This window comes from Lathamus discolor, chromosome 2, assembly GCF_037157495.1.
Source record: "Lathamus discolor isolate bLatDis1 chromosome 2, bLatDis1.hap1, whole genome shotgun sequence".
NCBI classification, from domain to species: domain Eukaryota; kingdom Metazoa; phylum Chordata; class Aves; order Psittaciformes; family Psittacidae; genus Lathamus; species Lathamus discolor.
Genome location: NC_088885.1, coordinates 147247267 through 147265042, shown reverse-complemented (window position 1 = coordinate 147265042; position 17776 = coordinate 147247267). Strand labels below are relative to the sequence as shown.

The following is a 17776-nucleotide window of genomic DNA, read 5'->3' as shown; positions in this document are numbered from 1 at the left end:
GTTTATGTCTTTACATAAATTTCAGGCCAATAAGCACTAACAGAAAAAAATACCTAAGTATTTGAATATTCAAGCAATAAACAATACTTCTACAGCTACGAGAAAAGCCTACAAATGCATCATACATCCAGTAACAGACTGAAAAAAAAAGTCTATGAGAAATCGTTACCTTGAAAACATATTCAATTAAAGGTGTGTGGACTTCATAAAGTAGCCTGAGAATGTGTTTTTTAATTGTTTTGGATTTTTCTTAAAAAACAACCAACAAAAAAAACCACCCCCCCCCCCCCCCCAAAAAAAAACAAAACAAAACCCAACTAGTAGAAATGCAAGCTCTTAGATTGTAAAACATTAAATGAAAACTACCTAGGATATTTACCAATATAAACCAATATACATGCACCTTATATTGGTATATGTAGTAATGCAAAACTATTCCAAAATGTACATCTGGTACAGCATTAGAAAAAGGACTTCTTTCTTTTCTGCTAAGCATAACAGGGTGGCAGGGGAAGAAAAAAGGTTACTAAAACCCCAGATAACAAGCTGAAGATGAAACATACAGCCTGAAAATGGAATACCACCTCCATAGTAAATAAAGAACATAAGTTATTCATTGTAACTGTACCAGCATTTTTGCATTCCAGGTTCTGTTTTGATTTACATAGATTTATTTTATAAACACTAAAAAACCCTTTCCTAAACAAGCATATATCACCTCAAACATTCAGGGAAAACATATTCAGACTAATACTGTGGCTGTGAGTAAGCATGCTGTCATTCTGAAGAGAGAGTGGCGTGGAAAATTAGCCCTGACAACGTTTCAAGAACTTTTTATCCAAAATCAGAACAGGAAAACAGCATATTCATGTGCAAAATAAAAAAGCTTGCCGCTCCAGACTAGCTAGATACATTTCGTACACTGCACACAGGCCTGCCTTTTGCTAAAATAATAGTTGAATTATGATAGCACAGAAATTATCTCTTTGAACAGGATTTAGAGTTACAAAATGTTTAAGAGACTGTAACTTAGCTAAGGTAAAACCATTTAGTGGGCTTATAAATTGTTCAGACCTGTACAGCATGCACCTTTAAAAGCCAAATGTGCTTACAGAACTGTCCTGAGAACTTGCACAGAGACTAGTTTTAAAAATACTATTTTTGTATCTTATGAGCAACATACCTACTTCCATTTTCTGCTATGCCTAAATAAAAAAATTTTACCTTCCCAGAGAGGAAAGAAAACTGGTCCAAAAGCAGCATGGATGTTTCCTTCATACTGTTTCTTGCCAGACACCTGAACAGAACAGCTTAAGGAACCTCATCTTCACAAAGAACTGTATATCTCCATTTTATAAATCGTGTTACCATCATATGTCAAAAAAGGACTGCAAGTGTCTAACATTTGATGCTTCCGTATTGCAAAATAGATGAAAGTCACCTTTCCAGGCAAAGTGAATGATGAAATACACCACTGACATCTCTAATATAGGCAGGCATAAACAGACATTTATAAATTCATAATCTTGGCAGGCTTATACAGCCTAAGCTACTATTGTTACACTGAGACTTGCACCAAAAGTATAAAACCAACCAAAATACACCTCGAGACCTCTGCAGCATATACAACCCAAGAGAAAACTCTGCTATACCTTGCTACAGATTTTGCACCTACACAATAAAAACATTCAAACTCACACAGCAGTAAATATTTCTCTTTTCCCACAAATAGCATACACAAACTATATGTGCAATAGTATCAAAAATAGCTGGTTATTATCAGTGTAATTTAAATTTTAACATTAAAAATTTAAGTTGTGAAGAATCACTGTGACTTTGCTGACAGGCTAGAATAGAACGAGCTCTTGCTAATCCTCATGTATTGCCTGAATAGGTAGATCCCGATTTGTTTTCTTTCTGCTACTGTAGTAGTTTAGATCCTCAAAAAAGGATACACCTCAAATTCCAGGTCTGATACAAAAAAGGAAGGTAGGTCAGAGAGCAGCACCATCTGTAAAAATTCTAGTGCAGGACCATAGTAATGAAAAACCTGAAAAGACATCAAACCAAAAAATGTGTAAAACTGTATATAATGCTATCTCAGTGGAACTCTCTCAAGTATTCTCTTGGAGGCATTTGCTTTACAAGTACATCTGAAAGATGTATAAAGGAATGTAAAGAGACAAACATTTCACAATACTGTATTAAACATGAATATATAAAAAAATAAGGAAGGTACTTAATTCTGTTTAATAAATGTTACTTTCTATAATGTCAGCCACTTACATCAAGTGAGTTGTAACTCTTATCTAAATCCAAAGAGAAATACTATCAGTGAGGAAGACAAATACAATCCAAAAATTATATTTTTTAAACAGTGAAAATAATAATCTCTTAACTGGTACTGGCTTTCATAAACACACTTTTTTGTTTTCATCAACAAATACAATTCTGGAGTTCCCATCGAGTCTCTGCTTCCCATGGAAAACATGAAACAACACCAGTTATTTAAAACAAACATTAGAAATGAAGTAGAAAATGTTAGATAAGACAAAATTCATAAATAAATTACATATTTTGAGTATTAAGATTGTTCAATCTTAATTTTTATTTGGAAAAAAAAGTTGGTATCACATTTATAAGAACAAACAGATGAAAGTTTAAGAACCTGTTTGAGAACACACATGAACTATAGAAGTATTCCTCAATCTTAAACAATCAGTATTTTAATGTTTAATTTTCAATTCTGATTAAGGTTTCCCCAGTTATTAGCTTTCTCAGGAAAGTAAAACACGAATTCTAGAGGCTCAAAGAAATATCAGGAATAATACTTGCCTCTGCCAAAGCATCAGTATTCCTTGACTGTTGCTCTCTTTTAACATCAAAGCAAGAACTTAAATGTGAAGTGCTGAATGTCTTTGCTGAAGTGCTTTTCATACAAAAGTCTGGAAAACTAACTTCTGATACAAACTGGAAAAAGGGAAAATAGACAACAAATGTGTCAACAGAGACAAAAAAGTTACTTTTCTTCAGCCAGTTGTCAGTATTACTATTTTAAACAGTTAGTATTATATTTGTTTCCAACATATCTGTAAAACTAGGTAAAAATATTGCTTAGATAACCAACTACTATATCCAAAACCTTAATATAGAAACCGTAAATGTCTTTCACAATCAGAAGCTATCAGTCTTTGCAGAAAGATTAGACGTGTGAGTGCAACAATGATTTACAGTTAGCGATTTACAGTTACATGATAATGATTTTTGATAGATACAAAATAATCTAATTTTGAACAAGCAGCAATAAGGCAAGTATTTCAGAGGACAGCATCTGGATTTCTGAAATTCAAATCTTGATCTCACTTATCCTTTCATCATGTTAAAAAAGCAAGTTGTTTCCCCACCCAGCCTCACCATTCCCCAAGCAGCATCTCCTTGACTATACTTTACCTCTTTGAATTATATTGTCAAAACCAAATTTGATTTAAAGCATAAAATGCACTATACTGTATAATGCATGCTTTAAATCATGTACACAGATGCTTTAAAAAAACAAAAATGACTGAGAAAAGTAATTTTACCTTTCTTTCCCATATCTGAATCTTCCCCCTCCAGAGTTCCTTTGAATCAATGATACTCGTGACATTATCTGAAGATACAAGGTCTGCTGACAGATAGTCTGCAATCTTTTGCAAGCTACTGTAAAAGCAAGGAAGAATTAACTATACCAAATTTAGTACTACAAATTAATATGAAGTGTAATTTGACAGAATTTACATGAGAGCTACATATTCATTTTACAAAACTTGTAAAGCTATTATCAATACAAATTATTATGTAGCATAGTATAACTTAAAAACATTGTATGCACACTGAAGCCACTAGCAATGTAAAGAGAAAACATTTTCACAGAATCACAGAATGGTTTGGGTTGGAAGGGACCTTCAAGATCAGGTAGTTCCAACCCCCCTGCCATGAGCAGCAACACCTCCACTGGACCAGGTTGCCCAAAGCCCCATACAATCTGGCCTTCAACACTTCCATTTTACCTTCTGCTCTCACAGAAAGAGGAACTTCAGAAGACTTGCCTTTTTGCCTGCTCCTCTGGTTAGGGCATGTATTTACAATAAATCAGCATGAGTAATTCCTCTACTCAAACAATAACAAAATACAGACCTAGGTATTTTCAAAGTATACATGTAAAGTACTCAAGACACTGATATACACACTAACACAAAACAAGAGTGACCTCGTTTACAGGCCTAGAATAAACGGCATACCCTTTAGAGTCATTTGCTGCAATAGTGATTTTTGCAGAGTGCCATTCCCTCAAGTGTTTCAGGGCACCAATAGCAGGTAAGCAGTCTTTTAACTTGGGTCCACCTCGTTCAACAGCCTGAAGTATTACATCAACCATTGCTCTGCCTGTAAAAACAGTTACATTTGAATCAAAGCACCATTATTCATTAAATTATTCAGTCATTTAAAGATACAAAAGTACATCACTGAATAAATGGGCTTAAAGATCAACTTCAAGCAACTTTAGCAAGATTTAAAACACTTTTCATGCATTTTAGCTCATCTCTGGCTGCTCCTCTTAGATTAGCATGAAATATTTTGCCATTCACTCAGGTATAGCAGTACCTTTCTCCTCTCTCACTCAGCACTGAATTTCACAGATCAGAGCTGTCTCCAATACAACCACACTATGTCACTTTCCTCCTTTTAACACCTCTGAACTGCTATTTCTCATTCTTTCTGCACTCAGTTCCTTTGCTGTCCCAAAGCAACTACTGCAACACTGTAACCCCAACATGCAAGGTGATATGCATCCCAAGTTTATAAAATCTGAATGCAGTAGTTCTGATCTATGTTTTTTCATGTTCCTTGGCTCTCACCTACGAGCAGACATCTGTCAAATCAGATGCAAGATGAATTTTAACAGCTTACAGTGTTTTCCCCACACGAACAACAATTCCATGTTAGCTGTGACAAGATGATACCTTCCATTTCTTTCATAAAAACTTTCTACGGTTGCATGTCAAGTTTTGTATTGGTCATTGTCTATTACTACTGTGGTGCTATTTCAGATAGAAAAATTAATTACACATCTTAAACAATTCACCTTAAACTCTACTGAAATGCAGCCTTCTAAAGAAACAAGTAAACTACTCTGTAAGCTGATCTGCAATGCCAATCACACTCAAGTTCCTTAAACTACTTGCAAGAGCAGCATATAAGTTAATTCAACTAACAAACCAACATCAGATGAATTCTTCCATTTGACTCCGATTTTACCAGCTGAAATTTCAGAGTAATAACTAAAGAGATAAAAAAACAATCTCATTTGAGATTAAGAGAGTTTACCTGGGGCAGGCAATTTATCAGCTAACTGATGCAGACTTTCTGCAGCTTCATCATAGATACTGAAAATGAAGAGCAACATGGTTGGAAACAAAACATAAAGTAATTTAGAATCAAAAAGTTACAATCAATAACTACTACTTGATGTAAGTATCTTATATCTTTAAAATTCTGCACAAACATACCTAAGCAATGAAATATACTTATCTCCCCTTCTACTGAAGCAGAAGTAGGCTAAATGACTTCAAAACAATCTGCAGTAAAACTGGAAGCAAGATTCAAGATGGATTAGTAAGAAACTTCTTTTTCTATACAAAATTGTCAGTTGTTACAAAACTGTTCATTTATTCTGTGAAAATTATCTATAGCTAAAACAATAAAGCTATATTAAGCAAAACAATTATTTTTAGTAGCAGTGGGGATTGTTCATAGTTAACTCTTGCTTTGGTAATAACTTATTAAATTTTCTTTATTCCCTTGGGTTATTTCTGTTAAGTGTCAGATCACTATACTTCCAATAAAAATAACAATATGCATACTCAGTCATAGAGAGTGACTCTCTACTGTTATTGTCATCTTCCTCAAAATTTTGTATGGCTCCCAGGCATTCATCAATACTTGTCTGGAGAGAGTCTTCATTTTTCTGTGTGTCAGAATTAATTTCCTCCCAGTCAGAACTACAGAACTAATCAAACAAAAAGAATTATTTAAGCAAAAGTAAGTTGGAACTTCACAGTTTCAACATGGTCTAAAGACAGACAGTGAGGAACTTACACTGTTGGGGAAAAAAAAGTTTTACCTGATAGTAACCGCACATAACATGTCTTGCAAAATACCACTTTTTGACTCCTGGAACACCAGCCACAGAACATGCTGCAAAGAGATAAAACAATTATTTAAAATAATAAATCCACAATAATTCATTCTACCTATTACAATGAACATCTCTGTTGAAAGAATCTACATAAGCAATTTAATGTGGCCAAGTTCCACTTTCCTTTAGCATCGCAATTAAATTCTAACCATAACCATATTAAGTTGTAGGTAAGTGTCTTGGCAAGTGTCTGTTTCTGATCCTCTTACTGTTAGTAAGAAAGAAAATCTTTGACCTCTTCTCCATTTTAGGCAATATGGCTCTCCATTTGCAGAGGTCGTATCATACGTGAAGTAAATTTCGACTTTTATAAATGTGGTTCACACAGTTCACAAAATGAGATGCTCTCTCAAATTTTCTATGCAATTAAAAGCACAAAAGTTGAAAACAGCTTAACGCTTAACATTCCTATCTTTATGAATTTTAACAGCTTATAGTGGCTTCCCCACTACACTGTATTTCCCCACTTACATATATATATAAAACACAAACAATTATATGTTAGCTGTGACAAGATGAGCCTTAACAGCTCAACACTTGATATCCAAACCAATTAACCAAGCATTTTTTAACAAAAAAAAAAAACCCAAACACCCAGCCCCTGAAGCTACTAATGCAGATCTTCAGAAATCTATTTTAAGATTATAAAATTCTTTAAAAAATATTCACAGAAAAAGGTTATGAATTGCCACCAAACAAATACTGCCTCTGCTGAAAAAAAATAGAAGCCATCACAGGACCAATGAAAATATTAAGGCCAGGCTGGATGGAGCTTGAAGCAACCTGGCCTAGCAGAAGGTGTCCCTGCCTGTGGCAGGGGGTGTGGAACTAGATGATCTTTCAAGTCCCTCTCAACCCAAACCATTCTATGACTCTATGATCAAGCTGCCCACTGAAATGAGAAACAAGCTCGTTCCTACTCTTCCTTGCTAATCTGGATTCAAAACCTTTCACTTCGTGTGACCAACCCATGTAACCACCTCCTAAGACCTCACATCCTGAAACTACTTCAGTTCTCCACAGAACCAGCAGGAGCAGATGCAGTCCCACCTGCAGGTTCAGACACACCGCAGAAACTGGGTTTCCTTCAGTTTCTGATTTGTTTCAACTAGATCATAAAATGTGGCTAGGCCAATTCCTTGATAACATTTGCCCTACCTCACTGTACATTACCTGGGAATGTGCTCACATCTGCGTTTACAGATGAGTTACAGTTTTCTTTCAGGAACTGATAAACACTTGCAGCAATCTCAGCTGAAAAAAAAATTAATAATTAAAACTACTGAATTACAGTTTTGGTTTTTTTGTAAATACAGTATAAACTTTAGTCCCTTGTTAGTAATTAAAAAAAAAAAAACAACAACAAATCAAACAAACAAAAAAAAAAAAAAAAAGAAAACCCAAACTGGCAGATTTGTAGTTTAAAAAGGTCAATCTTGTTAAACTCTCGTTAAAGCAGCGCTCGGGAACGCCCCACAGAGTTATATAGCAGTGTCGCAATAAAACACCAACCCCCCTGAATTTCTGGGGGTTTGAGTCATTACATACTTCAAGGGGTATGTGCTATGGAGGTAGGATCCAGAAAAGCCTGCACGGGAGCAGGTACTGGGGCAGCCACCGTGAAGAACAGCCCCTCCCAGGCCAGCTCGCCGGGCCCGCGGCAGTGGTGCCCCACACGGCGCGGCCCCCTGCCCCGTCCCCCCTCGGCGGTACCTGCTCCGGGCCCGCCCGCCGCGGCTCCCTCGCCCCTGCGCTCCCCCCAGCTCAGCAGCAGGACGTAGCGGTCCATGGCTCGGCGGGACCGGGACGGACCCGCAGCCGCTGCAAACAGCCCGCGCTACCGCCCTTGCACCGCCCCTCGCAGCGCGGCGCTTCCGCTTCCTGCCGGTGAGGCGGCCTGGGGGTGCGCTTCCCGTCAGCTGCGGCTGCAGCGGCAGCTATGGCGAGTTACACCAAGGCGGCTCAGGTGAGCACGGAGCGCGGTCCTCTTCGGGCCAGACTGTCCGAAGGTAGCAGCAATGGAGAGCGGTCGTGAGGGAGCGGGCAGGAGCCCCGGGCGGAAGGTTCCTGTGGGTGGTTTGAGGAGGCGGCCGGTCTCCTTCTCTCCCCTTGTCGCGAAGCGGTGTTTGCCCTAAGGGGCCCGCTGGCAGCGTGTGGCCTGTCTGCTGGATACAGCCACCGGCTGCAGGCAGTGGCTGCCGGTCGTGTTCATAAAGCGACCTTTGGGGAGGTTGTGCCCTTCACTGAGAGGGAAGGAGATGCCAGGCGTTACATAGCCTACTGCGAGTGCAGTTAGCAGGAGATCTGCATTTAAGCAAAATCCCCAGAGTTAGTAACCTTACAGTGTTGCTGCCATCACACACGTTGGAAGCGTGCACAGTGGTGGATGTATCGCAGTGTGTAGCATCGTTCTCCATCCGTGAAAAGGTTATTTGGAGCGGTTGTTACTGAATATTTCTTCTAGTATTTTGGAGTGTGAATAAAACGTTGATCTAATTAGAGAAGGTAGACTTATGTGCAGAATTGTGGTTTTTTACTTTGTTAAATACTACCTCTCTTTCTCTTTAGCAATGGGCTACTTTTGCTAGAGCCTGGTATCTCCTCGATGCAAAGTTGCAGCCACCAGGAAAAATAGCAGCTGAGACTGTACTCAGACTTGAAGGCAGGCATAAACCTATTTATCATGCACTAAGTGAGTATTACTGAATAGTTAAAAGCAAATTTGCCTTTCTTCACTTGTATCTTTCTTATGATTTCAGCTTTAAAATCAAGCCTGATATATAAAGTTACATTTTGTAAATCATAAATGTCTTTGTTTTCCTTCTTATATCTTTCCTTATTGCTTCTCTACAATCTTAAGTCATTGTCTTTACCATATGAAGCCCATTATGAATATATGGTTTATTTTAAGTAGCTGAATTGCAGTGGGTTATGCTTTCATTATTTTTTAAAGCCTTGAAACATGGTTCATTGCATTGATTTTAAATGTAAAGATTTAATTCACAGTGCATACAGTGAAACACTGATGCGATTCTGACTAGACCACAGTCTTGGTGTGGTTCTCCATTCTGAATAAAGTGTAGAGATGTCCTGTCTTCATGAGGCAAAAGGCACAAACTGAAACACAGGGGGTTCTCTCTGAACATCAGGAAATGTAGGTTTTTTCACTGTGAGGGTGACTTGAAGTGATTGCCCAGGAGGTTGTGGAGTCTCTGACCTTAGAGATATTCAAAAGCTGGCTCTGCTTGAGCAGAGGGGTTGGACAACATGACCTCCAGAGATCCTTTCCAACTTCACACATTCTGTGACCATGAAGCTGGAGCCTGTCTGATTCTTAAATGGGAGATTTAGTCATTGTTGACAGATATCTTCTTGTTTACATGAAAAAGTCATTTTGCTCTTTGGCAGATAAGACAGTTCAGCAGTGAAGATGTACCTGTGATCTTGTTTGTTTCTTGTAATACCGTAGTGCCTGTCACACAGGGATAAGCACTTTATAGATAATAAAAAGTTCATTGATTGTACAGTGTTTCCTGTAATTCTCACACAAATTTTTCAAGAGACTCTACTGAAACATAAAGGAAGCATTACACTTTGTACAATGTACATACTAAAACCTGGCTTTCCTGATAGAAAGTAGTAGTTGTAGTGTTCTAAAAACACCGGTCGTGCTGTTGCAAATCATGTCTTATCCACAAGATGTCACTGGAGACTAAGACTGTCTGAAAAATAAAGCAGTCATTGAGGGGAAATGTTTTTGGTTGTCCTGTGGGAAAGATCTCTGATACTTTTATGTCCCTGAAGTTATAAAATCCTGGAAAGTCATTTCAAGGTTAACTTTATTTCATCTGAAGTATTCTATAAATCAGTACCAAAGGCATTACACCTGAGTTTGGTATCGATAGGCTACTACTAGAGAAATTTGATACTCTCTAAGAGAGCAGACTATGCCTGAGTTTGTGGTTGATGTATTTAACACTTTTTTCGTTCTTTTTTTTTTGTTTGGTTTTTTTTTTTTTTAAGCTATCAATCGTTATTTTAGTGTCTGTAAAATAACAGTTCCTTAAACAGAGTAATATAGTGTGGGGTGGTTGTTCTGGTTTGTTTTTAATTTGGTTTCCAGTTACCCTTACATAAAATCATTATTTATTTATTGTGTTGAAAAGTATCGGGAGTGAAATTTATGCTGTGGTTAGGGAAGGAAAGAAATTTGACTTCTTGTATATTTATTTTCTGGTTTAGGGATAATCTTTTATTATTCTTCAGTCTCATATTTTTAGATGCTGTCTGGCCTTATGCCTTAAATAAGGGGATGCAAACTTGTTCAGGAGGTTTGAATCTGGATTTTTAGGTTTCTTCTGCACCTTCAATTTCTCTCTACCCTCATCCCTTTGCATCCTGTCTTTGTAAGCAGCTTCAAAATAGAGAGCGAAAAATAGTGGGCCAGATTTTTTTTTTTTAAATGGGGTGATCTGGTTCTTTATGTTGGATTGTGAGGAGGTGTAGGTAAGCCACTTCTGTTGCTTGAGTAGGATTTGATGCTCTTCCCTGTATCCTCAAAGGAAATGACTAGCCTAGGTGGAAGTGTACTGCAAACCCCATCTGGCCTAGGTACAACTTTAGGCCGCAGTGTTAGTCTATAATATCTAGAAGCAGCTGCAAAGACTTGGTTTCTGATAAAAGATTTGGCAAGTAGTTTGTCAGTCTTGTGAGCTAACAGCTGACAATACATACATTTAATTACAATTTAATCCTAATTAAAATGTAGGAGGAAAAATGCATGTACCTGAAGTATGTGTTTTTACTATATGACAGGAATTGCTGAAGTTATAAACTTATTTATGTGTTACTATGTATATATCACACACTTAGTAGATATTTTGGTTGATTGCCCCTATGGTTCCCTTAATACTTTCCACTAACTTCTGCATTGTAGGTGACTGTGGAGATCATGTTGTCATAATAAATACAAGACACATTGCCTTCTCTGGTAACAAGTGGGAACAGAAAGTGTATTCATCACATAGTGGGTAAGCTTCATAATCAATGCGCAAATAAGCTAGCGGTTGATTTAATGTCATATTTGCTTAATAGTTAAAGTCCTTTTTTAGCATATTGGTTCAAAAGGGAATTCCTACTTACATGTTTGGAGTTTTGTTTACTTGTGTTATGTTTAAAGTGATGCAAATCTTTTTCTTTCTTTCTTTGCCCCCCACCCAGTGTGTGTTAGGGAAATAATCTAAACTAGGTGGAGTAATTGAGTAAGTGATCAGATTTGGTGAGCCAGGTTGTTTTGTGTGAAGCCATGAACCCAGTGATGGAGTGATGGGGATTATTCTGTTTATTAAGCAGTAGAAGACATTCCTGTTGACACCTTATATCTAAAATATATGCAGCTGTCAACTTCAATTACTTTATTCTACAAGTACCTATTTACCTAAGAGTAAATATCAAGATTGATTATTGAATCAGAGGGGAAAAAAATGAATTGAAAAAACTAGTAAGAAATAAAATGCTCTCAAGATATACTGATATATATGTGTACTATATATATGTGTACAATATGTTTTTTTGGGAGGCATAATGTATTTACAGATGGAAGTGCAATAACCCATTGCAGACAGTATGGCAGTGATCAGTTTGATGCTCACAGTGATGACAACTAGATAAGAATCTGTAAGTCAAATGTATGCAGCCATGAGATGAATAAATCACATTGAGAAAGCTAATTTTGCTAGTATTAATGTTTCAAGCATGAAATTCCTTTGCTGAATTGCTGAGTTCTTGTTCAGTTGATGGAAATTAATACACTTTTTTTGTTCCTCCCCCACCCTTATGACTCCTTAAAAATTTTCACTCAAAACTTCTATGGAAGTTGAAGCACTTTGTGTAAGTGCTTACAGACTTATGCTTACCTGGCAGGGGAGACACCATGATCAAGCCGGTGGTTTTCCCAGGGCGAGGCTCATCCCTTGCACTCCAGGTGTGCTGACCCCTGCAATTTCCCTAAATGCAGGAAACTTGACTGCATAATTTGTGGTAGTGGGGGGACTAGGGCGATCCGGCTGTGACATCTGTCACCCCATTGATTGCCAGGGTTGATTCAGCTGATCTGACTGGCTAGGTGGGTGTCCCCTTCCTCCCTGCTCTGCATGTGTCCCTCCCAAAGCTGTGCACTCAAAGAGGACGGCCTTCCCCGATACAGGCGGTACCGTTCATCGGTCACTGGTATACGGTAGCTGCGCTCCCCTGCTAGAACCTCCAGACAAGCTCAAGGTACAGTTGTAGGAGAACATAGGGTAGTCAAGCTTCCAAGACTGCAGACACATCCAAGTGAGGCGCTACACGTGGCAGTCCGTTTTTTTTTGGTTATTGGTTTTGTTTTTTTTAACCATGCCAAGTGCAAGGTCCTACACCTGGGTCGGAGCAATCCCAGGCACAGCTACAGGTTGGGCAAAGAAGAGATTCAGAGCAGCCCTGCAGAGAAGGACTCAGGGGTATTGGTTGATAAGAAAACGAACATGAACTGTCTTCACTATGTGCTCGCAGCCCAGAAAGCCTACCGTATCCTGGGCTGCATCAAAAGGGGAGCATGACCAGCAGGTCGAAGGAGGTGATCCTGCCCCTCTACTCTGCTCTTGTGAGACCTCACCTGGAGTATTGTGTGCAGTTCTGGTGTCCTCAAAATAAAAAGGACATGGAACTGTTGGAACAAGTCCAGAGGAGGGCCACGAGGATGATCAGTGGACTGGAGCACCTCCCGTATGAAGACAGGCTGAGGAAGTTGGGGCTGTTCAGCCTGGAGAAGAGGAGGCTGCGTGGAGACCTCATAGCAGCCTTCCAGTATCTGAAGGGGGGCTATAGGGGTGCTGGCAATGGACTATTCATTAGGGACTGTAGTGATAGGACAAGGGGTAATTTGTTCAAACTTAAACAGGGGAAGTTTTGGTTGGATATAAGGAAGAAGTTCTTCACTGTAAGAGTGGTGAGGCACTGGAATGGGTTGCCCAGGCAAGCTGTGGAGGCTTCATCCCTGACAGTGTTCAAGGCCAGGCTGGACAGAGCCTTGGGTGGGATGGTTTAGTGTGAGGTGTCCTTGCCCATGGCAGGGGGTTGGAACTAGATGATCTGAAGGTCCTTTCCAACCGTAACTGTTCTATAATTCTGTGATTCTAAGTGTCGTGGGTAAGTTTTGAGTAAGTGAAAAGAATTGTACAATTAAAACTAATACTCATATCTGTGCAGTTTCCGAAGAGGACATGATCTCATGGTGTTGGGTTTATTTTCATTTCCCTCAGGTTGATACCTAATACTGTAATTAAACAAAATGAAACCCAGCTTTGCTTGATATTCATGTCATTTCTTGCACTGTATCCCTAATTTAAGGTATATACATAAGTGTGAATTAGTTCAACTTCACCGTATCTCATAGACTTAAAAAAGATGGATGCATTGCAGTAAAAGTCAAGTTTTATTACTGTAGACACGCTAAATCATGCTAAGATTTATTTAAAATAGTAAGAAAATAATAAATACTGTCCAAAATGGTTGTTTAGTATGTCAGCCTCAGACTGGTTGCAAGTCTTGATCATCTTGGAATACTTCCAGCTTGTATGTATCTTATTCCCACTGTATTCTGTAACTATGATGGTGTACTTCGTAAGCAGTTTTAAAAACATATCCACCTGCTTGTGAAACACAGACATTTTAATCATCCAAGTGAGTAAATAAGAAAGCATGAATGTTGTTAAGCTTGGATACTTGACAGGATAGAATCTTTCCAATTAAATGTAGTGAGAACAGCTTCGTTTTTTAAAGGCTTGCAATACCATTGCACTGTTGTTCAAGATGTGATATTTGTTTTAACAATGTGCTTGAGCATATAGCTTTAAGCTTTTATGTTTGTTCTGGTTTTATAGCTATCCTGGTGGTTTCAAACAAGTGACAGCAACTCAACTCCATTTAAAGGATCCAACTGCTGTAAGTGTTTCCCCTTCTTCCCTTTCACTTGCAAAGCTGTTTTGTTTTCATTTAATCAATTCCTCTAAACAAAAGGGAAAGGGATTGCTTACCTTTTAGGGCATCTAAAGCTAAATCACATTTTGCTAACAGCTCTTAGAAGCTTGGCTTGTAACAGTGTTTTTGTAAACAGCATGTTTTGAGGGTTAGACTGTAGGTTGTGCATTTTTGTGATTCTTCTACGCTGTCCAGATGAGCAAATCGAGTTCATTTGCTTCAGTCATTTTTGACTGATTCACTTGCTTTTAGTTTCAGGGGTCTGACCTTTCTCACAAGCCAACCGCCTGAAGTTAGACTTAGCTAAGTTGTACTTTAGCTTATTGACCCTACTACTTTTTTAAGAGCCAGCAAGAATAATGCTAATCTTTAAAGTGTTAGCACGTACAACTGTCTCTTCCAGTAAAATTCAATTTTAGGTTTTGTTAAATGATTATTTTATAGGAAGCATCTTTTCTTTCTTTCATGCTGTGTGTTTATGTTCATGGTCTGTGAATGAATTGGAAATGGTGATTACGCTGAAATTAAGCATCTTTACTAAATGTGTGTATTAGACTATTGTAAATTCTGAACATCAGTGTTGATGTGTTTGTTACTGATTAACAAAATGGAGTATTAGATACAAACATTTTGGGATGTTATGCAGTTAGGAAGTTTTACTAGGAGTTTGAGTGGTCAGGATTGGAGGAATGAGTTTGCTAAATACTGGTGTTTCAGAACATGGTACGAGGCCCACAGAAGAATAACACATTTATGTGTATTTTTGACTCTTAAAGGGTTTAGCTTGGGTCACCTTATATATAAAATAGAAAAATGCTGCTTCTTTCTCACAGAAATAAATTCTATCTGCTGTAAAATTCCTGGGGTTTGATAATGATTTTTTTTTTTTTTCATCTATGATTTATAACTCCTGGTTTGTCCCAAGACTCTCTTATACAAGACATTGTACTCAATAAAAACCAGCCTGCCATATGAATTTGTCTGGTTTTTGGTTTTACTTTTGCAAATTCCTCATTTAAAGTGAAATTAAATCCCACACTTCAATATTATTTTCTGTCTAGAATTTTTTGAAACTTAAATGCTTTTGAGAACAGCCTCTAAGATAGTTGTAATTCCTTTGGGGATTATTGATATTTCCATGTCTAAAGTGGATTCGTTGACCTTTTTCATTTGAGCTTCAGGCAGACACTGTGCACTGGGCGGCAGTATAGGACAACTTGTTTGTTAGGGCCTAAGACTTGGATGTTTTATAAATTACCTTCTGGCATTCATTCTGAAATACCTCTTTGCTTGCCAGACTCATAGATGAATTTCTGTGCAAACAGAGGAGGGTTATATGCATGGCCAATAACTATAGCATGTTGGACGGAGGCTCAGCTAATGGTGATGTGGCTCAGGGCTTGGTCTGATTCAGGGAGACTTCTTTCTGACATAATTGTGGAGAGCTCTCAAGCAGTTAACTCTTTCATTCTATTCAAGTGAAGCGTTCAGATGTCCCTTTGCTGAAGATCTCTCATACATATTCTTGTCATATTAATAGGAGTGGATGGCAGTTATTCATGATGTATTTTATATGTGTGGCTGTGTAGGTTTTGACTTGCAAGTGATTTTTGGGTAAGAATTATTTATTTGCCATATGAATTTTTTGTAATTTTTTGGTGTGAAATACGTTGGGATATAACAAAGATGGACATTAAGATGGTATTTTATTTTATGGTTTGTATTTAGAACTAGCTATTAAAACCTGAAAAAGGATTACTGTAAAGAGAACAATGCCTAGCCTAAGTAACATTTGGATCTTCAAAATATGAGCTAAGTGATGCATAGTTACTGTGGAGGCTTTCATAAATCACTATCTTGAATTGAAAAGTCTTGTTAAATTCTTGTAAATTCTTGTGAAGCCAGTGGAAATAGGCAGATTTTAAGAAGTAGACTATCTTTCTATGGAATCAAAGGCTTCATTCTGTAAGGCCTTGTTTTCATCCTGGCGGCTAATACTTTTTCTCTGCCCTTGCTCCTGTTGTCTCCTGCTAGTTCATTAAATGAGTCATTATTTTTGGAAATAGTGCTGTTACAGAAATTAATGCATAAAAATAATGGAAGAGATTACTTCCAAGGAAAAGGATGTTGATAGAACACCTTGTAAACTTGCATGGTGTTACACAGAGGTTTAGCAATGGATGTGATATTTTCAGTTTGTGTAAGAGGTAGAGTAAAGCTCGTATTATTCTGTGTGTGTGTATATAATAGGACTGCAGCATTGCCTAGTGCTGTTTTTACTTACATGTCTGACTTCAAACATACAAATTCCCCATGATAACTAATTTTCCATTGCCGTTTAAACATTGTTTCTAGTATACAGAGATACTGGATTTAGGAAAAACTGGTACACAGCTAATAGCTAATTAAAAAGGTTATAATGAGTAATTTGGTGCAAAGTGATATGATTTATGCTTACACTGGGGACTGAAATTCATAAGTATGTTTGTCAGAATTTAGGCACATTTACTGCACTATCATCCTTGATCATTTCTAGTTCCTTCATAAAGTACCAAGATAGGGATGGTTGATCTGATATTCTCACTTAACAGAGGTCAACATCATTATAGCTATCTTCTCAACTTTGGACCTTTCATATTTCTTGTGGGTAGTAGTGCATCAGAAGGATTTGTGCTGAATTTTGAATATGCACGTGCATTTTTTCATAGGACCATAGGATAATTCAGGTTAGAGAGAACCTTGGGAGATCTCTAGTCTAACCTCCTACTCATAGCAATGTCAGCTATTAGGTGAGATGAGGCTGCTGAGAGCTTATCCAGACTGGTCTTGAGAGCCTCTTACGGCAACCATTTCCAAGCCATGACTTTTTTTTTTGTTGAAACACAGAAACCCTGTGCCTATTCTAAATGTTTAATCTTAGATATGTAATTTGGTGTTTGAGATTCACAAAGGATTACTATATTTTTTCCACTTCCAGGTATCTTTTAAGTTAATATGGGGCAGTGAATACAAAAGGAGGTCTGCACATTTGATGTTTTGTGTAGAACTTAGTTCTGTGTTCATTCTGCCAAGTTTTTCAGCACTTCAGAAAAAAAATATTTTATGGAAGAGTTGAAATTACAGTGTGCTGAAAAGATAACAAAAGTTAATAGTTCTCATATTTTTACCTTTAGCACCTTCGAGTGCCTTTGGGAGGCATGGGGGGAGGAGTGTCTGTGAATCTGTAGTATTTTCAGTGTCTGTTGTAATATTTTCAGTTGTCTGCTCTTGTCTATTGAACTTGGCCAGGCTACTTTAGGAAATGTTCATTGAAGAAAGAAAAAAAAAATATTTTCTTCACATTTCAGCCTTTTTTTGTCTCTTACTTAGATTTAGTGTAAATTCTTGGACCATCCATAGACAAGAGTATTTAGTATCTTCTTTAGGTGCAGCATAACAGTTTATTGCTGTAGTTCAAAACACCACCTCTGTTCTTCAGGTTAATACAATGCTAATACTCTGTATGATATTACTATTCCCTTA

General features: G+C 37.7%; 2 protein-coding genes and 1 non-coding gene across 5 annotated transcripts in view; 2 read left to right on the top strand and 1 right to left on the bottom strand.

The window, feature by feature from the left end:
* The window catches only part of MTBP (MDM2 binding protein), a 28310-nt gene extending 20171 nt beyond the window's left edge, over nt 1–8139 (bottom strand). For 2 of the 3 annotated variants that reach the window (XM_065668876.1, XM_065668878.1), the window contains exons 1-10: nt 7952–8138; nt 7412–7492; nt 6164–6237; nt 5904–6049; nt 5368–5426; nt 4281–4425; nt 3582–3699; nt 2836–2970; nt 1956–2050; nt 1225–1297 (exon numbers count right to left, since the gene is read on the bottom strand). In XM_065668876.1, the coding sequence (XP_065524948.1) occupies nt 1225–1297; nt 1956–2050; nt 2836–2970; nt 3582–3699; nt 4281–4425; nt 5368–5426; nt 5904–6049; nt 6164–6237; nt 7412–7492; nt 7952–8027 (1002 nt within the window). In that variant the 5' untranslated portion in view covers nt 8028–8138. Of the gene's footprint in view, nt 1–1224; nt 1298–1955; nt 2051–2835; nt 2971–3581; nt 3700–4280; nt 4426–5367; nt 5427–5903; nt 6050–6163; nt 6238–7411; nt 7493–7951 lie in introns of all 3 variants that reach the window. The other variant, XM_065668877.1, reaches the window with a different exon arrangement.
* Nucleotides 8101–17776, top strand: part of MRPL13 (mitochondrial ribosomal protein L13) — a 38358-nt gene continuing 28682 nt past the window's right edge. Inside the window, exons 1-4 of the mRNA XM_065668880.1 lie at nt 8101–8204; nt 8807–8930; nt 11175–11268; nt 14158–14218. Of these exons, the coding sequence (XP_065524952.1) occupies nt 8178–8204; nt 8807–8930; nt 11175–11268; nt 14158–14218 (306 nt within the window). The 5' untranslated portion in view covers nt 8101–8177. The remainder of the gene's footprint in view (nt 8205–8806; nt 8931–11174; nt 11269–14157; nt 14219–17776) is intronic.
* LOC136009511 (U1 spliceosomal RNA) lies at nt 12146–12305 on the top strand. Its single transcript, XR_010610581.1, has one exon. It is a non-coding gene; the product is annotated as a U1 spliceosomal RNA (small nuclear RNA).